Raw genomic sequence first — 24,503 nt, 5'->3', positions numbered from 1 at the left:
CAAAGCCAATTCAAGATATTTTGGTATGTGTATGTGAGAGAGATAGTGTGTGAACGAGAAGGAGAGAGACATACACATGCTGTGTGTATGAAGAACAGAATAATGTAGGGTGATAGTGTGCAGGGGGAGGGGGTAAGAAGGAAGAACTGTAAGTAAGAGAAAAAAAATACATTCAGGCAACACACAGAGACATACTCACCATAAAGCCAACAGCAGTGTCTCAGACAGACATAGGTATGCTATACATTTATCATCCATGGATGACAGCACTGCATTGACTGAATGTAGCCAAATATTACATAAATTACAAGAAAATGAATTTATTGAATGAAATAAATACATATTGTTATGTAAAATAAACACATTTTAATTTTGTACAAATTCTAAAATGTGTTTTGGATTGTATCTGAACAAGATTGAATGGATCGCAACTGGACTTGGTCAAATGCCTTCGAAGACTTTTCGCCTCACATCTAAGAGGCTTCATCAGTTCATGCTTATCAAGACTAGCCTATAACCAAGCTCAGTGGCGATTGCATTGATCTCTTTGAGATAGCTATGACCTGGATAAATGAGTGAATGAATATCCACAGGCATGTTTTGGATTGTATTGCATTTTGCATCTTTATTGAGTCCATATTCCACCCATTATCATGCCGGTTAATTTGTGTATAAGAAATTGCCGTGTTTTGGTGTTTAATGGTGGGATTCCTTTAAGAATTTGTTCCTCAGACCTCTAAGTCCCAAACCGTGTCATGTTTGTTGATAATGAGAGCTTTAACTGTGAGCTCATCACACTTCAAAATGAATCTTGAAAAAGAATCAGCATGGCCCTTTTAAAACCCTGTAATCAATGTACGTAACGCATACTGTATGTCCAACAGATAGGAGCAGAAGGAGTTTGTTCAGCTTTCAGAACAATGAGGGGCTTTTACAGCAACTCAACTCAACTATAGTTGATGGGTGGACAGAACCAGACAAACATATCTCAGTCGACTCAACAGCAAAGTATTACAAAGACAGCATGCAATCTCTTAAGTAGACAACCTGCAAGATAATTAGAACGGCTCGAATGATAAGGCAGCGTACATGATGTGACAAGTCCCTTTGGAAAGAGACGCCTGTTTATAGTTTGGCTACAGGTGACATAATGAGCTGGTGAGGGACAGCTGTGCAGCCAAGCAGCAGGTCACAAGGGTAATCAATAGGTGGGAAGCAGGTGTGCAGGAAAGGGGGAAGGGGCTGAGAGTGCAGGTGAAGTATAGCCAAGATAAGACAAAACAACATGTGACATAGATCTAAGCATGCAGGTTTCATTGTGACAGTTTGACTTTTTGAACCCAAGGTTTATGGCAAACTATTTTTATTTTACTGTCATAATATGAAGTGTCCATATTGTTGATGCTTTTTCATGCAGTTCAGACAACCTGTCAGACAAAAGCTAAAATGTTAATTCATTCTCACTTCAGTATGACCTGGTATATTCATCATTAGTGAACAATCAGTTCAGTTGCACTGATGAAATCACTGATTCCTCTTCCTTTGACCAGTGCATCCAGAAATTAAAGTTTTAGAGAGAGGACAAAGAAAATTGCAGGATGTAAACAGCCTTTCATGTGGGGCAACGGTTACCACTGAGTAGCAGTATTTAGGAATCAAGAATATAGACTTCATCACCATGATGAAATTGCCTGAGTTGATGCGTTGCTTCTGACCGAGTGTAAAACATATGCGGAAAAGTTCTATTCCCTTGGGACTCTGAGGAGGATAAAAACAGTACCTGGAAACGGGGAAAATAATTAATCCACCGTGTCTCCTAAATATCTTACATCATACTGCTGACATGGCACCATGTGAAAATGAGAGTTGGCTTGAAGATTTCTTTGAATCACATAATGATCTCTGAGATAATAGCTGCTGGTTCTTTTACCAGGATACAATATAAGTCTTACACTATCACTTTCTGTTGTATGGTCATTTAATCACTTTCTCATTCATTGGCTCTGTTTTGGAGCTAAGACAAAAAGTTTCTGCTATGGTTTTGTGACTTGCTAGGCCAACAGAAAGAGAAAGAGAAATCAGTGTCTTCCAGCCGGTAAGCCTACTGTTATTTATAACACAAAAAAAACAACAACACAGAGACATGTGTGAGAGGCTGCTACAAGCATAGCATACTGTGCTACATTGTGAAAGTGTCTTGGGGGAGCGCATGAAATAATTGGTTATTTCCAAAGAAAATGTAACACAATTCAAAATAGTAGGAAAGCAGAACCTGCCACACCACTGGATCATTTTCCACTCTTCTCTGTGTGATTATGTACACAACAATCAGACCTGTGTATTCCCCTGCGTGCAACAACTTTCCCATTAAAAATGAAAAAAAAAAAAAAATCCAGTCATCTAATAAACATCTGCTAATTCAAGAACAGGCAATTAATTCTAGCCGCAAATGCATCAGCTTTGAAAGGTTCAGTGTTAACTGAATGGACGTGTGGCTTCAAACCTCTCTGCATGCCTGAATACAGAATCATGTGTGAATGATGCTAAAAATAACCACAGAAGCACTGGCTTTTCTATATAAGCAGAGATAATTGGATCAGATAGAATAAGATATTACTCTCTCTCCAACTATCTTTTTGGATTTCATTAACTGTAGTTGTAGTAATGCACAAAACCCATGGATTCCTGCATTTTTGTCATGTATGTATTGTAGGGTGTTAAACCATCTTTCAATTTGGAGATGAACTTATGAGCTTCTGTCCTGGCCTGGTTGTTTATGGGATCTGCCTCTGAGGGTCGTAAAATATACTCTGCAGGGACCTCGCGAGGACAGCAGAGAAGAATTTCGCCAGAGAATCTGAAAAACTGTTAATAACCTCATCCCCATATGTGGCCCACAAGTGATAGTGTGAATTCAGGAACACAAAGAACAATGAGACAAGCTTAGCGTGGAATGGAATGTGTATTAACTGTTATACTCTGCTTTTTTCAAAGTGTTTTGTTAATTGATATAGGTTTTTTGATATCATTCAACAGCGTAGTACTTCCAAATATAGAATCACCATTTTTCTTCTGCCTCGTTGGAAAATGGGGGGGAGAATTCATAGGTACTTAGGAAAAGACAAACTGCCTAACTATATGATGGCAGATGTTACAGATGTGGGTCTACTATGGTGACACTACGATGTGTGTTCTGACCATGTCGTTTCATGTAGGCTATATGAACATGGACAACCCAGTGAAAAAAACTATGTCATTAGGGGTGTTGAGGGAGCTGCACGATCCTCTGAAACCAGGTATTACAAAAACCATCCATCAGATCAGTCAGTAACTAAAGGAGTTGATGCAGACTCGGAGGAGAGAGAGAGAATATTGACACAGCAGTGACACAAGACATGCTTTGGGGTTCCATCTCGTGCTCTCAAGATCCCAAAGCAAATATCTTGCTTCAGTTTATATGGGCGCTATTTTCCACACATATCAGGCAATAGTTTTTCCTGTATGATGACATGATATTAGCTCACAATCTATGAGGAAAGGTTCGAGTGTTCTCTCCAACAGCAGTGATTTGTTTGTCTTATTTTCTGTGCAGCCGTTATTTTCCTCACAATGTTATTGCTGTTGTGTGGTAATAATAAGACAGGATGCTGACACACAGTTTTAAGGCTACAATACATTCTTGATAACTAAACAGTCACATGACGACAGAGTTCATTTGTGTGAGGCTAGAGCTGAAAAGCAGGTTGTAAAACTGAGCTAATTTTGGTGTCAAATTTCTTATAACATGATTAGGCCTCCAGTGGGAAAACCCTCTGTGGACAGTTATGTTGTATTGGGGTGTTGAATCAAACTCCAAAGATGTAAAACATACACCGATCAGCCACAACATTAAAATTATTGACAGGTGAAGCGAATAAAATTAATTAACAACTGATTAATTAACAAACCACCCATATGGTGGGAAGGTGGATTTGGCTTATTCTGATGCATCTGACAGATTCTCGATCAGGTTGGCATCCTGGAAGCCTGCAGGTCATTGTTGGGATCCTGGAGACATTCCTGAGTTGTTGCTGACGGGAAGGTCAAGTGAGCGGTATGTGTCAAAGAACATCCTAATGAGTGCCCGAAGCAAAGGTTTCCTCACAGAATATTGCATTGTAAAGATATGATTCATTTTATTCACTTCAGCTGTCAGTGGTTTTAATGTTGTGCCTGGTGCATATTGTATATGTACAGGGGTAGGGGAAAATAACAGGATATTTTTTACAATATAATCAATATAATATAACTCAACAGCCCTTGCAAATTTATCATATGCTAACAGATACACAAAATAACTATCCAGCTGCATCACAGACCACTGTCTCAAAAATAACTATGGAGTTTAATCCGCACATTATTTAGCCAATGAGATCAATAGTATCTGCATTTATAACTAACATAACTAGAGGCCCCCAAGTGTGGAAATTGGTCTGGAAACCTGTGCACACTATTTATCATTATGTTTGATTGTTAGTAGTAATAAATCTGACCTGTCAATCCTAAAAGTGCAAAACAGGTGAATGCACTAAAGCCTTAGGGTGTGCACAACACACAAACACACAGCATCCTTTCAGAAACCACAATGCATAAGACAGATCTCCACCCATCTAACACTGGGTGAGAAGGCCGATAATTTATTGGATTACACACATAATTAATCATTGCATAAGGATCCCTACAAAAGAAAAAGATTCCAACAATCCCAATCAAGAATTAATCAGACAAAAAAATGATCTAATGAGCAAGATGTTGTGAAGTCCTCTTATGATCTTACTCGAAAGACAGTGCAGGTTGTTTTCCCAAACAGAAGCAAAAACTAGAATTACTTAGGGAGTGAAGGAGACTCATCTGCCTGTCCATCATCTCCACCTGTGTGACTGGCAGATTGCAAGCTGCTAAGGGAATGAGAAGTGTTGCTCCGATAGACTGTGTGTTGCCTCAGGAAGGAGCCTCCCAGAGAGAGGTTAACACCTGCTAAACCTGCTGAGGCTCATGGGAGGATTCTCCTATAAAAAGGATTTAGTTGGGAAAGAAGAAGATAAATGTAAGAACACAGATGCGCGTACACACACACACACACACACACACGCTCAGTTTCCCACTCTCAACATGTCCTGGTCAAAGATAAATTAAATTGGCACTCACATGAAATGAGAATGCAGTTTGAGAAATTGTTGACCTCTCTGTGCACCATACCTGATTGTGTACTACTCAGATGTCTGTGTTGTTCGAGGTATTTACAATAAGCCCTGAATTAATGCCGGGTAACTGGCTTTTTTAATAGATCTCTTGGGCCAAGTTTACAATATCTCTGTGTAATCATCAGCACTTAGACTGCTGCATACCAATACAGTGTAAAATCTGTCCCTCCACATTTCCTGTAGCACCTGTTAATTGCACTGTGTGTGACGCACAGGTTGACAAATTATCCATATTGATGATGCCTCTACACAGGCCCAGAGTCGTGAAATTGAATATTTTTATTTGTAGACAATAAATTGAATTAACATTTGAAAGGATGGGATCATTTTGTAATGCTTAGTTGCTCTCTGTTTCATTTAGCCAAGAGGCACCGGGGAGCATTATTGCTTTTCTAATCATTATGGCAGTTTGAGTCACTTGGAAATAACCAAATTGCTAGCAGTCACATATTATGTAGCAGGTTCCCAGATGTTCCATATTTGCTCATGGTACGTTGTAGCAGCAAAAGAAATAAAAAATCTGTTTGTCACAGTTTTATGAAACATTTAAGGAAAAATTAAGAGCTTCTTATGATTATTTCCTTCCTGAAAGAATATATACATATATATATTTGTTGTAAACATTTCATATTGTCCAGCCATCCATCCATTTTCTATACTGCTTATCCATCAGGGTCACAGGGAGGCTGGAGCCTATCGCAGCTGACTGCAGGCAAGAAGCAGGGTACACCCTGGACTGGTTGATATTGTCAATATCTAAACAAAAGACATGAGACCTGATAAATTACATTTGGCAATATAAAAGTATTTAGAGTGCAAAATACAGTAATTAAATTGAGGTGTTTCACTCAGTAGGAGGATGGTTGCACTTAAAAGCATAATGTTGAAATGTTTTATGTGTAGCAGCCTGTGATTGATTACCTTTGAGTGATATCCTGATCCTGAGGGCAGTTAGCAGTGTGAACGATGCCGTAACTATCCTCTCTGTAAGTCTGCATCTTAGTGAGAGAGCTCCATAAGTAGACTCAGGGGAGCAGGGCAGGTCTAGAGCTCACAGTTGTGTGTCTGTGTGCAAGCATTCATCTGCTTGTGTTAATGTGTACACTTTATACTGCATAATGCATGTTTTCTGGACTCATTTTATACTGAACACACAGCACGCACCCAGAGACAACTATCTTATGTCTGTGACTGTGATACGTTGTCAGTAATACATTATCGGGTAGAATATGTGAGGTTGGACATGTATATTGCACATGTGTCCCCTGGGTTCAGTATGGTGAGCAATACACCACAACCTTTACTGACTGAATGTTTCATACACTACACTGGAGCAATTAGGGAACATGCAACTGTGTGCTAGGTATGATGGAGTTATAAATATTTAATTTGTTCATCACTGTGTTGGAGTAATAGAAGCAGCGGTTGCAATGTATTTCAATTTTGTTTTTTTAATTTTAATGATAAATATAAAGATTAAAAATTAATACAATGAAAATATTGCATAGTTTTTGTGATACAAAAATAGAAAAGGATGCTTTTTTTAAATAGTCAAATTCTGATATGATTTTGATGTAACTGAATCATTTCGTTTCTTTTCGGGGCTCCATGTTGTTCTCCCAAGCTTTTAGTGTCAGATCTACAGTTCTCTCCAGGTTTCCATCATAAATCTGCTCAGCTTCCTGCAGATCAAGGTAGATTGAAAGCCAGCTAACCACTTTCTGTGTTGCTCAAAGGGCAGAACAACCAACTAGGCTGAACCCATTGCACCAAACCACCAACAGCCAATCTCAGAAAGCCAATGACGATGCCATCCCCCCACCCCCCTCATAGCCTGTTGCCGTGGTAACAGTGCAGCAAGTACCTCTATAGGTCTTATGTCTCTGGTTATGGCTGTCTGTTTCCATTCTTAGGTGGAGGGATTGATCACTATTCTGCTCACCAAGTGTTGAATCAGGGTGGCACTGGTGCAGAACAGTTGGGAATGGTCTGAACTGAGACCGTATACCTGTTTCTTTACAGACAAACCACATGAGAGGGAAAACCTGATGAAAGCACTGATTCCTTCAGGATGGAAATCTGGTCCATCCACACAGAAAGAGCCCACATAGACTTGAGGGATACAGCTCTTTGACACTGTGATCACTACAAAGTTATTTGTTCCAAAGTTAAAAATTCTATAAAAAAAAAAAAATTCCATTTTTATTTTTCTGGATTAGTGCAATACATTACTAGATAGATAAATTTCCAAGCAGAGAGAATGCTTTTTCAAGCTGTACGCTTCACTCAGTTTGTGTGGCTGAAAACTGTCTGTGATTGAAATGTATTTTTCAATTAAAAATGAAAATTTTATGGCTTTTATATCTCCTGGTACAGCTAAGATTGCTTAGCAACACAAAAGTAAGCTAATAGAGTAATTGTGTGTTTGGAATATGGCTGTGAAGCACAATGTTGTCACGTGATAACAGTGTTAGACACAAAGGTGGTAGAACTTATTAAGATGAAAGTAACCGTGACAAACAACAAAAGGAAAAGAAAAGCCGCCATAATGCATCATTTTGGCATGTACCATCATATCAGCATTACTGAGCCGTGTCTATAGCATGCCCTAATAATATTATGTCAGTTAACCCCACTGTTTATATTTCACTCATCCCTTCAAGTTCTGTGACTGCAAACTAGAAAGGAAGGGTCCTATATATATTGGATGGAAGCATTTCTATTATATCATGGTGATGATATTCAGAGATCACTTTGCTTGCTGCTTGCGCTATTTATTCTTGAAAAGGCACCTTTTCAACAGCAACAGATTTCTTGCTAGATGCTCCATGCTCCTCTGTGTCTGAATAATTCATTCCACCAAATCTTCCGAAACCTTCCAGATCTGACATGGTGATCTGTGATTCCATTAAGTCCTCCTCATGCTTCATTCACATCTGCACACTCTCATTATCATCATGAAATACTTCCACAGCACAGAAAATTAAACGAGAAAAGAATACAGGTTACAACATATTATATAATGTTAGATGGAGCAAAATGAGTCAGATTTACAAAAGCTTGTTTGCTGATGATTCTTCTTTATTCAGGTGCTTTGAGTCTGTGTATCCGACATATGATCTAACCAAATACATATGCACTTTCCATGCAAGCCTACAGGGTCAAGCGATAACCGACCCTAAAATAAAAATAGCTTGAAGCATTTTGGTTAAAGGGAATAACACGAGAGCCAATTCAGGAGGAGTAAACAGGATTTGAAGTAGCAAGAGTTATATTGGCTTTGATAAAGAATTCCTCGGGGAGGGAGGGAGGGAGGGAGAGAGAGAGAGAGAGAGAGAGAGAGAGAGAGAGAGAGAGAGATTAAACGATGTGAGAAAACATTAGTAGGAACCATTACATGCTCTGGCGCTGCTCTGGGAGCCATTAGCTTGTATAAACAGGTCATTCCTCCACTGAGCTCCACTCATTGATTCACAGATAATCTGTTTTTGCTCCTCCTGCTCACTCTAACTGAGCACAGTCTGGTGGACACTACAGTGCATAGTATATACAGGTGCCTGTGGCAGACCTATTAGGCCTGTTTATTGCAGAAAGTCATTTTGGACAAAAATCATCCTCTGATGATGATGTAAAGAAAAAGCTCCCCTGTTGCTGCACTAACTGCACCATCACATCTCCAGTGTCCTTACTGGTGTGATGTTGGGTGGCACCTGGTAGGTGTGTGATGCCTTAATGTTATGGACCACATTGTGAATGATATAATCTGGAAGAAGCCATTCTTTTATCAATTTTTCACATAAATCAGGGAGGCCAAAAGAACAGCTAACGCTCATTAGAGGCTTCACGCTGACCCTGAGAGACTTCATATGGCCTTGTCTTGAATGTGGTTAATGTGACTTACTGGCTGATGAGTCGATGTTGTGAGACAACAAGATGCAGAATGTATGAATGTATACCTGCTCATTCAAAAACCATGTATGTTGGTTTAGTCTCTTGATACCTTGGTGGAATTTAGTTTTTATTAGAAGTGCAAAAAAAAAATGAGCTCACAAGAGGGAACAACTGGGAGCAAGAAACAGTTAAAGTAAACTTTAGCTGCTCCTTGTTTTGTTGCTCTATAATCAAGTAGTGTACAGGTAAGAAACACTGTTGAAAATTTCTTTCACACAGCTTGTATTTTGAAAATATCAAGGACGTTTATTACTGACGGGATGGTAGCATCAGTTTCTGCTCCTAATAAAAGCAGGGTCCAACCATCTCTCCCTACAGTGGCAATCACTCTTATGTATAATAGTTAGCCATCCCTTTTATAGTTCTGAAAAAACTGGCAGATATTAACCTAAAAGCAGGACTCAGAACCAGACAATTAAGCAGAAGTTCAGTTTACTTGGTTTAAGCAGGATAAGATCACAATATTGGTAATCAATCCAAAAGCAACCACAAAACCCCTAAAAACTGATTAAACATAGAACAGGAAACAGCATGGGTACTGGGTGAGATGGTTGAAAGCACTAGAAAATGTGGCTCGCAGGAAGTACATACCCTCAGGCTCAATCGGGGAAATGAGCTGCAGGTGAGGAGATGGGCAGTGATGGGAGATGGGTGATCGCCAGGCAGGAGGGAGAGACAGGATCTGAAAGGAGTCTTAGTAAACAGGCAAGAAAGCAGAGAGCAGAAATACAAATGAGTATTTCACAGTTGTGATGTGCTACTAAAACATAATATGCAAAAGGATGAAGAACAATTAAAAAAATGTTTCTGCCCTTTTCTCATGGCAGTTTTGACAATAATTTCTTACATTTGTGCTTTGGCAGGCAAGCTACACCAACACCCCAGGGATTTATTATGCCTGTGTCTTCTAATTTATTATATGGCTCGGAAAAAGAACAAGTCAAGAAATGAGTCTGTACTTTTGAAAATAAGCTCCTAGCAGGCATGTTCACCCAGCACTGCAGCAGCTCATAATGAGTCTTCTCTCTGGATGTAGCCACAGAAACATATTGTATACACACCCACATATGAAAGAACAGAGAAGAACAGCATAATCTCTATTTGCAATCTGTCGTGAGGGAACAATCAAAACAAACAAGCCCTATTTAATTAAGCATTACAGTCCTTTACATAATCATCTCGAAAGAAAACAGCAAATACTTAAATACTGATGTGATACATAATTATTATTATTCATTATATTATAACGAACATACATGATCTTTAGCTCACTGGAAGTGCCAATTTTGACTCCTATTACTATTACTATTATAATATTATTTCTTAATATTAATCGTGGTCTCTGGTGGAGTTTCAGATGAAGTACAATTTCTCTGAAGTTTGAATACTTTGAATATTAATTTGAATACTTAGCGGAAACTATAAAGTGTGACATCAGTTGTTTATATTATTTAAGAACTGTTTAAATGGTAAGCAATACTGACAGCAAAGCTAAAAGTGATTTAGACCCGAGTGAGTACGCTGGGTTTACTTTGAAGAAGACTGCCCGGTGGCAGCAGAGAAAATCTTGCTTTTGGCTTGAGGTTGTCTGTGACACTAGTGATGAAATGCAATTTTAACTGCAGGAGAATCACTGACAAATGTGTGAGCTATCCCTTTAAAATCCATATGGTTATTTATCTGACTATTGGGATGGCGGTGTTGTCATGGTAACAATGATACCCTAAAGCAGAATGTTAAAACTGCTAAATGTTTATTTTACCATTGATATTTGGAGTGTGGCAGAGGAGTATGCAAGGCCCTTTTACAAACACACACTCCACTGTCACATTATTTTTGTGCTACACAGAAACATAACACAACTACTGGCTCACACCATAAGGGCCATTGTGGCAGGTATTTTCATCCAAGTTATTAGAATGTCCAAATAAGCAAGTGATCCTATTTTTCTTTCTTTATATTATTGAAAGTTTTCATTTTTAATATCAATTTTAACAATTTGGCACCGCTTTGCAGCATATGGTGTATATTAAACACAGGCCAACTGTATGTGCACATGCATGTTGTGGTGTCAGAACATACCTGGATATCACAAATATTCGATTCCCATCAGTGCAGAGTAAATCTGAGAATCCACCACACAACGCCCTCGAGCTAATATAGATTCTGGCATGCAAAGGATGAATAACCGTCTGTGTAGCTGAGTTTTTAGCCTGTCTCATGGGACATCAGGGCTATTCTAAAACAGAGTTCATCCCAGATTTTCACTTTGTTGGACAGGGGCAAACTTAGTATAATATTTTATAATAAATAATACCTAAACTATTGAGTATGTCTAACAACAATCTTTTATTATTCAATATTCAGTTATTCATCTTTGTTGTCACCCACTCAAGCTTTAATTTACTATGGCAATCAGGCTTTTCAGAAGCCTCATAGTGAGCCTGTACAGCCTTGCTGTGGAATGCCAGTCAATTTCAGATTACTGCTCTGTGAATCCCTGCGAAATGTGTTTCCCCAGCAACCGGAAGATAACATGACAGGAAAATCATCTTGTGCTATCATTGTAAAAAGGGTTTTCCTGGTCTTTTCCAGCTCTGGAAAAGGGTGACAGTAAATGAAAGAGATAAAAAAAATGAGCAGGGCAATAAGCAGAATAGCCATTTCAGTTTTGAAATTAAACATGCATAACACTGGAGCCAGATAATGAGCCATACCCACAGGGAGGCTATCTGCGGCCTGGGGCTGCAAACTTCACATGGGAATGGCTTACAGACCGTAACTGTTTATTTAGCTTAATATTCAGAATATGCTCTAATGCTAACTGACATCTCACGGATTCCTCCTGTTCCAAGTCTTTACAGGTTATAAACTCAGGACATTGATTGTTGCTGTGGTCTATAAATTTGTGGAAAAGAGCCTTTGCACAGCTAGCCACCATATTGATTTTCCCTCTGAGGTTTATTAGCTTATGAAATCCTATATTTCCTCTGTCTCTCTGTCCGCCTGGACAGAGAGAGACCAATGCAAAGGGAAGCTATACTGTGCCTGCATTTCTTCCTTTATTTAAAAAAAAAAAAAATTGAGAGGTTGTGTATTTATTTCTTCCTTTTGTATGTTCTGTCAATGAATAGATTAACCCTGTCACTTTCAAAAAGGCTCAGAGGCAAATCAAACCAAAGTGAACACAATTTGCCAACTCAATCAGCCACCGCAGTTCCTCACAGCACTTTGCTCACATGCCTCACTGCCTTTACACAGCAAAATAAAATCTCTCCTGTCACAATGAACGACAACAATAATAATCCACAGTATAAAACCAAACACCCACAGTTGAGTGTGTACCATGCAGTATAACTGGAGACAAATGATTGTTTATAAGTGCTCAACAAAAGATAAGATCACATAATGTGACATATGTCATATCAGTACGAGGCATGTGATGCAACAATTTGAAGACCACACTTTATAAAATATGTAAAATGATTCATGAAAAAAGCCCTACACAAGACAGTACTACTTTTATGTATGATGTTTCATTAACGTGTATTATCATACAGATTACAAAGGGAAAGGGCGAGCTTATTTATCATTCTAAAGAGCTTAAATTCTTAAATTGCTTTTTAATAATATGAGATAAGAGCTGCATAATCATACACGTCATCAATAAGTGGACAGCCACATCCCTAAGGTATAGTGTTCTCATAAAACAAAACATATTTTGTTTATGGTTTAGTAATAGTGGGCAATTTTTAATTCCTTAAAAGATAAGCGTAAAAGTGTTGCCAGTTTGCCAGAGTATAAAACATAAATTTACATAACTTTTGACAGAATTTTATTTTTTTTCATCTGGCTACAAGCCAGAGATGCTGTTTAAGGAAGAAAACACATTTGTGTTCGACTATTTTCATTTTAATCTAGAGGCAAGACAACAAAGGTGTCAAAGTTGTGTATTTTCTTTCTCACTTCTTGTTCATATGATGTGCTTCAGTCAAATGTTTTCCATAGTCTGCTTATATTGCTCTGAAAAACTGTCAGTGAATCAGACTCAAACATCAGAGAGGACATCCTTTTCAAATGATAAAAAACATGAACCTTTATGGAGCAGCTATGAAACAAAAGTAGACAGTGAGTTGTTGAACAGTTACTGAAGTATCTATTGTTTGATTTTTTGCACTCTGAAGTAGTGATATTTTCAAAAATTTTGGTCTTAGATATGCACTTTGCAACAAGCATGTAAAGGTCAAAGTGTATTCTAATGATCATAAAAAACATTTAATTTTTCTGCTCACCAACATCAAACATGAGCCCTTCTTAGAAAAGCCACTGTCCAATGCCTTCTAGTCAAGGGAACCAGGTTTTGGTAATAGTGGATTACATGAAACTGGGATTATGTAATCAGATTACAAAAATAAGTAACTATATTGTATAATCAGACTAGATCTTTTTTTAAAATGTGTAATTAGTTTATCGTTACATTGTCAAAGATGACTTTTTTTACATTTTTGATTAGGTCTTAAAAATATTGCAATTTTCAAATTTAGAAACTTTTTTCATTAATACAGTTATAGCAAATATGTTCTGCTGTATTGAACTTAACTACATAAGATATGTTACATATTTGTAATTTTTTATATATATATATATATATATATATATTTCTGTAGCATATATGTGGAGTGAATGTACATGGCTACTGCAATTGTGAAATCCCCTAGGCTGGGATTAATAAAGGATATCTATCTATCTATCTATACTTCAAACTAATCTTATCAAAGGCCACCCACTGAGACACAATATCTCAATGGCTCACAACAGAATGGTAACTTGGGAAAAAAAACAAGAAACATTCCCTCAAAGGTTTCTGTAGGTAGAGTTTTTGAAAGAAGGAAATTCTTTCTTATGTGTGCAATGGGAGGTGCAGGTAAAATCACAGGACATCAGTGAGAGCGCTGTGGGAAAACTTGATACAAATAGGGGTGAACAATACAAGTCAACAGCACCATAAACCACAGCCAAAACAAATCATAAGGTTAAAGTAACACCTGTTTAAAATTTGACATAATGGGCCTCAAATCTGAAGTTAGGGTTAATAACACTGGATTGTATTCATTTTAGCTAGGTGTGCCCATGAGACTGGCAAAGAAGTGTACTGTATTTGCAAACATGCACACATTCACACAGAAGGCATGCCAGATATGCCTTCAGGGGTCTACAGATTCAATGTGTTTCTCTTTTGCCACAGAGTTGGAGCCTGTGTGCTCTTACAAAGTGAGGCCATTCATTTTTTAGTAGACCTTGGAAAACACCAGAAAAATCACTGGCAAATGTTTTTGGTATTGAGTGAATCTATCTCGCTTCTATCTTATTGAATCGATTTTAGTGCGGCTGAGTATTCTGAAGCTGCAAGATTTATTTTATCAGACACATATTTAAAAATTTCTAACGATCAAATTTGATTCAAATGTGCTTACTATAAATTTACGTGGGCGTTGTTTGCAATTTTTAGAAGTTCTAGCGATGGCGCTGTCAGTCTGTTGATTAGTCAATCCATAACTTGGATCCAGACTGAAACTTTTCAACAATCATTATGAATTGACATGACATTTTGTATTGACATTCATGATCCCCTGAGGAGAGAGCATAATGAGTTTGATGATCCACTGACTTTTCCTCTGGCGCACCACTAAGGTTGATTTGTGGTTTTAACTGAAATAGGCTATCTACTGGGATCATTAATCACGGTCAGCTCCAACCCTCACCTATGGTCATGAGCTGTGGGTAGTGACCGAAAGAACAAGATCGTGGATACAAGCGGCCGAAATGAGTTTCCTCCTCAGGGTGGCCGGGCTCAGCCTTAGAGATAGGGTGAGGAGCTTGGACATCCGGGAGGGGCTCAGAGTACAGCCGCTGCTCCTTCGCATCGAGAGGAGCCAGTTGAGGTGGTTCGAGCACCTGGTTATGATGCCTCCCAGACATCTCCCTGGGGAGTTGTTTCAGGCATGTCCATCCGGGAGGAGACTCTGGGGAAGACCCAGTACACGATGGGGGAATTATATCTCTTGTCTAGCCTGGGAACGCTTTGTTATCCCCTCCAGACTAGCTGGTGGAAGTGGCTGGGGAGAGGACACTCTGGGCTTCCCTGCTGAGACTGCTGCCCCCGCGACCCGGATTCGGATACAAGGCTATCCCAACAATTATTGGAGGAATTGCTATGCCATTTCCTTCAGACATTTATGTCTTCCTCGGGATGAATTGTAGTAAATTTGGTGACTTTTCATTAAGTGCCATCAAGTCAACATTTGTCCAATAGACTACTTTGTTTTATTGCAAGATACTTGCAAAACCATTGACATTCCAGATATGCTCATACACTGTAAACACAAACAATGTCCTGACTTAAGATGAAATAGTACATTTAACTTAATTCATACTAGTTTTTTAAGTTTACTTTCTCGCATCGAGTTTTCTGCACTTTTTACCCGCATACTTGTTCAGTAACTACAAGTTAACTTGTTTTTTCAGAGTGTGTATGGTTTGTGGTATGAGACTTGAGTTACAGAGCTGTGCACCCCACTGCGCATGTCCATTTCCGGTTAGCGCATCTACCGCTACCGCCAAACTCATTCAAACACAAGAGGTCAAAGTCGTGCACCTGGCCCCAGTGATCTCACCAAAGGCTGACTCCAGTGTTGGTTTGGGTAAGTCTAAAGCTTTTGTTTGTAATCTTGTCAATATAATTTAATGTTTGAAATGAGAGTTGTTCGAAGAAAGCCGACATCTCTGACTTTCCGACTTTCTGTTGGCATGTTAGCTTGTGTGTGTGTCTGTGCGGGTTCACAGAGCTGACGTTAGCAGCAGTTCATAATGAGCGAATCCGATTAAAAGTGCTTTGACTCTGTCTGGACCTGTCTGACCCAGTGTAGTGTTAATATTTAACATGTCTCCACCGGTTCCTGTCTGTTAGCTGCTGAATTACGACGAGCTGCTAATTTAGCTGTATGAGTTAACCAGTTAGCTTAACAGGCTATGGTCGGCGGCTCCGGCTCCGTGCTTCAGTTCCAGGCAGCAGAACTTACAAGTGTGTCAGGGTGCAGTCATGCTCGTGCTGGGACGTAAACATTAGCTAAGGTCAGTCCAGACGGTGTGTGTGTGTGTGTGTGTGTGTGTGTGTGTGTGTGTGTAACTAACGTCAGTTAAGGTTTGTTCGTCGCAGTTTATAGACACAACATTCAAACTGAGCGCTTCCTCTCGGGCTCAGTACACGCCCGCTGGAGCAGCGGGTCGGTCCGCGGCCATCGCCGGCAACTGGAGCCGCGATAAGCACGGAAGTCGAGCGCTGTACTTTTCTAATATATGATGTTATCATAGCCGTCACAACCGTACATCACACTCAATAATTTTATATTTTTTACATTTATTTATAACTACAATATTTTGATAAATGCTGACGCCTGGCACAGACTAGTGACTTTACCCAGTTGGGTTTGTTTCATGCAGGTGGTATGAGACCCTAAATACTAAAACCAACACAGCAGAAAGGAGACAAGTTGGCTACTGCTTTCATTTAGACATTAAAATATACAGGTCATATTAATTAGTGACGCTTATCCTCAAGCAATACATTTTGTTTGAATAAGGAGGTTGTCATAGACACTGTTGTCTGTTTTAATACACTAATCTGGAAACATTATTGAAACAATATTAATCAGTTCATCATTTAATCTTGCTTAGATATGATGGAAATGAGAATGTGGTAACACATGACTGTTAATATTGTACTGATTTAATACATTTTTTATTTTTATTTTTTTCTCCTTATAACCTACCTTAGGTGGTGTCTGTGACAGTGAAGTTGGTGGCAGTTGGAAAAGAGGTACCCTCAGTCACCAAGACTGTATTGGCCACCAGGGTACCTGATAACTGTCTTACCCAGCCAGACCAACTCAGCAGCAGCCACAGCTTTTCATCCCACTGCACCTCCTCCATCACTGCTGCTTCATTGATAAGAAGCTTTCTCAGTAGACTGGACCAAAATCCTTCTGAGACGGTATTGTCACTCTTAGTAATTTTTATTTCATGTTTATTTTTGTGTCTTAGTTTGATTCACCATTGCAAAATTATTACACTAAAAACCTTTGTAAAAAAAAATGATGATAAATGTGACAAATGTTTTTTGGTATTGTCTTCGCTTGATGGCCTCCTCACAAGTGTTTCAGATTCTTTGTCATTCCCACCTTATGGTACTGTGCTTGCAAACTTCAACTAGGCCTACAGCAGTACAAGTAATTCTTTAGAATTTAACTTTGTAACTTGAGCACACGTATCCACAGATTTTTTTTTTTCAAAATAAGTTTGCTTTCATATAATCTTCTGCTTATTCTTTTTTGTCATCTTTTCCATGAGACCAATGACATCACCACAACACGCACTGCTGTCCTGCAATGTCTGCCCCTGTATCTTGGAGATAATTCCAGCGAATTCTTCCTCAGCTGCTCAGTAAGTACATTTATAATGATAATGATTGACCAGCACACAGTGCACATTTTAGGACATCATCAGACCTCAAGTTTAGCCAATAGTAAATTTCCCAAAAACTGAGGTCAAGTTTTAGCCCGCAAACCAAATATATTTAAGTGGGGATGTCACAACATTAAACAAGTGACAAGTGATATTTTTAATCAGGTGGGAGTTACAAATTTGATGCCTCACATGTGATGCTGAAGGAAAGTAATTTTCCATCTTAGTCTATGGTGAAAATGTTTCATTTCGATTTCTGCCCGATATAGAATTAGAGAATAGAATATAGAGTTGGGTTTAGAAGGTTATACCACTAAATTTCAACAACACATCTATGTTTTCTATCATTTTCAATGCATTTAAAGTTTGAGCCAAATCTGAGCTTCCCAGATGAAGGTGTATAGCCTTTTTGTATTTTTTTATTCTGTTTGTTAAGACTTGGTGCTGAAATGCAGCCATTTCTACCTGCTCATAATCTAAAGAGCTCTCTAAGACGGTACACAGGAGTGCTTGTTTCTTCTATGTGATGTTGTGCATCATAAGAGTGAACACACTATAACTACCTTAATTTATTTGTGTTCTTTTATTTTTAATGCAGGATTCGGACTCTGCATGTGACTTCACCCAGGTGCCTGTTGGGATTCTTAGCATCATGACTGAGGACTGATTAACAGCACTGCAATCATCCTTGAAGGAAACATTATCATGGATGAGATTCCCACAACCCCTCAAGCACTTTGTCTTCTGTTCGGCTTGATGTATGCACCCCATCTGGATTACCTCAAAGGTATGAAGAACACATTTGAGTTCATCCAGAAGATATTGTTGAACCTTGGACAACAGTATATGATGTTTAGTATTAGAGTGTGGTGTGCTTCTGCAACAAATACTGAATATATCAAAGTTGTTAAAGAGCTGACTTACATTTTGCTGCTTTGAAGGTGTATGTACAAGTACAGTTCTATGTAATAATCCAGTTTTAATTATCAGGTTTTATTCAGATTTACACTCAGTCTCTATCCCAAGCACATAATATTGAGGAAATAATTTAGAGAAAGGCATAACTTAGCAGGAATCTGAAGCAATCGGCAAACTACAAGGAAAGAGTTTACTATTATAGTACTATTATTCAAATTACAGTATATGTATTTTTTTGATAGAGGTCAAATTTGGTAAACCCCATTAAAAACTAAGTATATGTGGTGCTAAAGAGATATTCTGACCTTTTATTCATCTATCCCCCCCAATTGTTCAGCCAAATGATGATCTCTTTCCAGACAAATTTACAAATGAACAGCATGTTGATTATTATTGTTGTTTACAGATACTAAAATAAAAAAAAAACATGTATGTAATGCCATTTTGTGAATTATTTTTAAGTTAGCTAAACTAAGGTATGTTAAGTGCATTTATTTAAAATGAAGTACTGCTCACTTATTTGGCACAGTATATTACGGTAAGTTAATGTGACTTATCTTTATTGAGTTTCTGTCAGCTTTATTGAAGTGGATTACACTAAGATACACTAAGATATACTTCAAGTGAAGTATATTACAAATTTCAAGTGATGTCCACTTGTTTTGGCAGAATATATTAAGTTAATGTGACACAGAGTATTTGAGTTGCAACAACTTGATTTGAATTTAACTGTACTGAGATACATTAAGTTCTTACAACTTCAAAAACATTTACAGTCTTTTTGAAGTTGTAAGAACTTAATGTGATAAAGGAATTGCATCTTTGTTACAGATTTGGTACATAGTGTTCAGTCGTTGAATCCGTATTTGTCACTGAAAGAAAAGGGTAGGATGTAAAATCAGAAATGGCTGTAATAAATCATGAACTTACAGACTGATTATCCATGTTAGATGAGTTTTATGGATACTGTAAAACCTCTCAGATAGATTCACTGCACACTGCTGTAACCACACAGGGTTTTGCCTGAGGCATAAATAAGGATGAGGTTTTCAGTAACTTACAGTACGTTAGTGTTGACTTACAAAGATTTTCAGTCACAAAATAAAAGCTATCATAAAGATGATGGTTCAGCTGAGTGATGCTAAAAATGCTACCTATGGTAGCATATGGTAGAGTCGCCTTTATCATGGACCTGAATCTTCCTTACAGTTAGTGAAACCTTGGAAGTACAGTGAGAAACAGTGTAAATGAGGAAGAGGTTGGAGAGTTCAGTTTTTATGTCAGCAAAGTGGCCTGCACCCAGAATATAAATATTCATCAAAGAGTCCACAGACAGATTCATTATAATATCACAGAGAAATGGAAGGTCTACAGACATTACTGCATCTTTGAGTTGATTTCCAGTCTCAGTCTGATCTTTGAACTGCAGCTGGGCTACATAACCACCAGCCTGCACTTTGCTATACTGGAAGAGGTCTATCAGGGTTTTTAACCAGATCATACAGGGAGACAAACAAACACATATCTTTCATTTGCACCTCTTGTCACAGTCTCCAGTTTCTGTTTTAACAGCTCCATCAGGGCCGTAATAGTTCCCTTTCCATGTTTCCATCACCCGTGAAGTGTGTAGGCTTCCCCCATGTGTGGTTGTGTTGGCATGGAAACAGCAATGGCATTGTGATGTGTGTATATGTGTGTGTGTGTATTGAATTTTTCAACCCTGTTCCCAGTGTTCTACGATAAGGAAAGCATGATGGCATCCCCTCCCCCTACCTATTGCACCAGAGAGTAAAGAGGTGTGTGGGGGGGTCAAATTCTTTCAAGATTTCAGTCAGCATGTGTACTTTAAAGCTCACTTCACTCCAGCCTCCATGTTCCTCACAAGTGAGAGTACACTTCTGTGCAGAGCAGCGAAAGCCCTTTGTGTCCCCTTCAGTTTCTGTCTAGAAGGCCATTACTGTCAAATTATTCTCTTGTTCCACTGGCTTTGACTACAAGTTATTCACTTTGCTCCTGAGTGAATTATATGTGCTGCATAATTTCACTTTGAAGCATGTTTCAAACATTACTTGCAAACCAAATTACATTATAACAATGAATAAAATACCCCTGTGTGATTTGAAATTTATGTTCCATTTATCACAGTTCCCCCTCGTGGCCATTCTGTCTATCAAGAAGGGGTGGGCTAAGGTACAAGTCCGCTTTAAGCTAGTTATCGCCATCTAGTGGCAGCAGAAGTGTACCACCGTTACTGCAACATACTCCTTTATCCACCAAAATAAAAAGACAGATCCGAGTGACAAGTTGTCACATTTACTTTTATTGTAAAGGTGATATTATTCCAAAATATTAATATGTTAGAGGAACAGAGATAAAGAAAAAAAGAGGAAGGGGGGGGGGGGCGAGATCTAGAAAACATCTACACAAGACTTTGGTAAGAATCTTGGGACACATTCTTATCAAAAAAATCCACAGCAAAAAAATAACAAAATCTTCTAATAATGCTCAAAATTATATAGATCTCACTTGTGGTGCATCTACATGTACAACAATATAGCTGGGTAAAAAGTCAATTGGGCGTTTTGTGTCCTAGAAACAACTGAACAATTGAAGGCATATAAAACACTGGAATGGCTGGGCACCTGTGCTTTAAAGTCTGCAATATACTGTACTACTTAAGGATACCACAAGATATAACTGTTCTTTATCTTATCATTAAATCAATTTAGATTTCATAATTATATTTATATATTACACCACAACAAGTTTACAGTAACCTTGCAAAAGAGTTGTATGTTTATCAGAGCTAGTCTGAAAGCACAGAAGAATCTGCCTAGTTTAAATCCAGAGATTCTCAGTGAGATCTCTAAGTTCATTTTCTCTTGATGATAACGGACCTGAGTTCTGGATTTAATCAATACAGATTCAAGTATGTGCCATTTCAGCCCTAAACGGAGTGCAGTGGATCATTGTGCGACAGTGTGCCATACCCTGTCCTGTTCCCAACCCCACTGCCATCCCTCCCTCCCTTCCACACCAACCGCAGTTCCCCTACTCCTTCCTAGCAGCGGTGCACATTACAGGCCCTGATCTCCTTTCTGTCCTTGCAACTGGACAGCTGGGTAGTCTTAAACCTCTGCTTCACTGTCATGAGCCGCTCTTGAATACCTCCGTCGCACAGCTTGGTACATTCTGTCCAACTCGACCATGGTCTCATTTTGCACCCTAAAAGACAGAAATTGAGGGGGAAAAAAAGAGAAGAGACTGTCAGGATGTGCTGTGTGTTGTGTTGTAGCTCCGAATGTGATCAGGGTGAGGATGCCAAACCTGGATGCTTGGAGGTGACCTCAGCTCTGCCCTGTTTGCTCCTTCTCTTTTCACGCTGTTCCTTGCGTCGTTTCTTCTCATCGCTGTTGGCTTGTCCTCGGCTGCACTTCCTGATCTTACACTTCTTCCTCTGGATGGTTTCAGGGCAGGGGTCTCCTCCAAACTGAGGCTCCAGCATCACAATGCGTGTCCGGATCGTATGACCCTTCCCACAGGACTTATTGCACTCTGACCACTCAGTCCACTCTGACATGACACAGTCTATGGCTGAGGAAGAAGAATGGACAAAAAGAAAGGGATTTAGAGGATATTGTGGCAAAACAGAAAACAGATATATATTATATGAATTCACATCTAGGGTATACTTTTTTTTGGATTGCCAGAGGGTGTGATTTGTTTTCACACAGCTACAGCTTTGACTGCTTTAACAGCTTCTCTTGCTTTCTTGGTGCTGTCAAGTATAATTCATCTCAAGATAGTGGGATAAAGGTGCAAGGAATGCCTTTCTTAAGAAATATGCCTCTGCTTCATGCATTGTTTTCTTATAATCACACAGTTCAACATGAATTATCTATTACATCTCATTTTGTTTCTCTTTATAAACACGTTTGGAATTAAAAAACATACAATTTAATCTGCAGGTGAATGTCGAGGACAACTGCCTAAAAAAAAAATAGTTTAGCATAATACTTGACAACAGTGCATTCCATAAAGATCTATCTGTTACATCAGTATAATGTTTTTAACATAAGACACACAAAAACACTCTCACTTATGACAGACTAAGCGCATATAGCAAGATGAGGATGGCTCCCTTGATATATCATTTAACAGAGAAAATGGTGATGGTGAGATGGTGAATAAAAAGTACATCCAAACCAATACTGGCATTTTGAAGCCAGTACCAATGTCTGAATTTGAGTGCTTAAAATCCAATAATATATCAACCGATACAGATTTTTTTTCCACTTAAAAACACAACATAAAGGAAGGAATTATGACCAAAATATGTACTGAGCAGGACATTCTAAACTAAAATTCTCAGGGCAAATCACCTACTGGAACACCATGTTTCTAACTGACCTAAAAACACATTTAAGGTCTTATGGTCTTACAGCTCTACCTAACTTAAAAATGCTGCTTATTTTAATAGTATTTTTCATAATCCCTTCCTAATGTTAGGATAGGACCTGTCATTTAAAACGTTTCATGTCTGTCAAGCAATTTAATGCACTCGGCAGGGAGTTTAATTCCAGCTCAAATGTGAATGCAGGACATTAACTCATCTGTTATCTCTCAAACAGACCAGCAAGTACCAAATTACTGCAAATCTGGAATAGATACACAGTTCACAGGTGGTCCTTTCTCTGTCCTGTGTGGTAACTTCCATCAGCTGTATCTGCTTCAAGGCATCAGGTTGCATCACAAAAATGAAATTATCATTAAGTTCTATTACTTGTCCATTTGTGTCCAGGTATGGTATGTGGGCATATGGATAAAGATGTTCATTACTTACGACACTCTGGTAGCATGCACTTCTCCACCTGTTCTAACTCTTCTGTACACTCTCCCAGCTCCACAGGGGACTTGAGCATGCGCTGTCGCGTCCTCAAACCTTTACCACAGGTCACACTGCAGTCACTCCAGTCAGACCATGGAGTCAGCATGCAGGGGATTGTATCTATACACAACAGGAGATAGAAGAACATATGTCCAGCGTTGAGATGTGTATTTTAATAGTTTTCAACTGACCAAATCATCTTTTTGAAAGAAAACAATTAGGAATTGAAATAGGGAAATGGCAATTGGTAATTCAATCATCAATGCTGTCTCCATGGATCCACACTTAGGTCACAGTTAGACTGCTGTCTCCTTGTGCCCAACTGCTTAATGAGTTTTCACCAGATTCAAAGTGTAGGAGGTTACAGGATGGTTGCGGTCCTGAAAACGCTGCTACTCACGGCATTCTGGCATCATGCACTTCTCCACTTCTAGCACCTCTGCCCCACAAATGGAGCCATCTGCAGGGGGCATCTTCACCATGCGCTCTCTCCTCTTCTTGCCAAGACCACAAGTGGCACTGCAGACATCCCATTCACCCCACTCTGTAACCAGGCAACTGCTGGGAGCTGAGGCCCAAAGCAAAAGACGAGGGACAGCAAAGTTACAGTACTATTTACATTAGATCTACAGTATGACTTGAAAGGAAGAGGGAAAACTCACAGCAGTCCTCATTGACCACACAGTTTTCAGTCTCCTCTGTGGGCAGGGTGCAGACTGAGCCATCATCAGGGAACTGTTTCACATAACGCTCCCGGGAACGAGAGCCCATCCCACAGGACACGCTACATGGAGACCAGGTGATCCACTCTGACATCATACAGGTGGAAGCATCTAAAGAGTCAGAGACCAAAGAGGACCATGTCAAAAAGTGTGTGTGTGTGGGGGGGGGGGGGGGGGGACTTTAAAAGTTTCTTTTAAATTGATTTAAAAGAAACTTAGAATCATGGAATGCTTGTTTGCTGTCTGCACTCAGCAGACAAT

At 39.0% G+C, this 24,503-nt stretch overlaps 2 protein-coding genes across 2 annotated transcripts in view; one reads left to right on the top strand and one right to left on the bottom strand.

Annotated features, from left to right (window-relative positions):
• LOC124064477 overlaps positions 1–20,858 on the top strand; it is a 956,368-nt gene extending 935,510 nt beyond the window's left edge. The window contains exon 7 of the mRNA XM_046398980.1: positions 20,363–20,858. The gene's annotated coding sequence lies outside the window, so the exon portion shown is untranslated. The remainder of the gene's footprint in view (positions 1–20,362) is intronic.
• Positions 20,859–20,929: 71 nt separating this feature from the next.
• Positions 20,930–24,503, bottom strand: part of spon1a (spondin 1a) — a 64,426-nt gene continuing 60,852 nt past the window's right edge. Inside the window, exons 12-16 of the mRNA XM_046385157.1 lie at positions 24,183–24,353; positions 23,921–24,088; positions 23,476–23,640; positions 21,960–22,226; positions 20,930–21,857 (exon numbers count right to left, since the gene is read on the bottom strand). Of these exons, the coding sequence (XP_046241113.1) occupies positions 21,694–21,857; positions 21,960–22,226; positions 23,476–23,640; positions 23,921–24,088; positions 24,183–24,353 (935 nt within the window). The 3' untranslated portion in view covers positions 20,930–21,693. The remainder of the gene's footprint in view (positions 21,858–21,959; positions 22,227–23,475; positions 23,641–23,920; positions 24,089–24,182; positions 24,354–24,503) is intronic.

Source organism: Scatophagus argus, chromosome 1 (assembly GCF_020382885.2).
Source record: "Scatophagus argus isolate fScaArg1 chromosome 1, fScaArg1.pri, whole genome shotgun sequence".
Lineage (NCBI taxonomy): Eukaryota > Metazoa > Chordata > Actinopteri > Scatophagidae > Scatophagus > Scatophagus argus.
The sequence above is the reverse complement of the archived record's forward strand: the minus strand, read 5'-3'. Positions and strand labels throughout refer to the sequence as shown.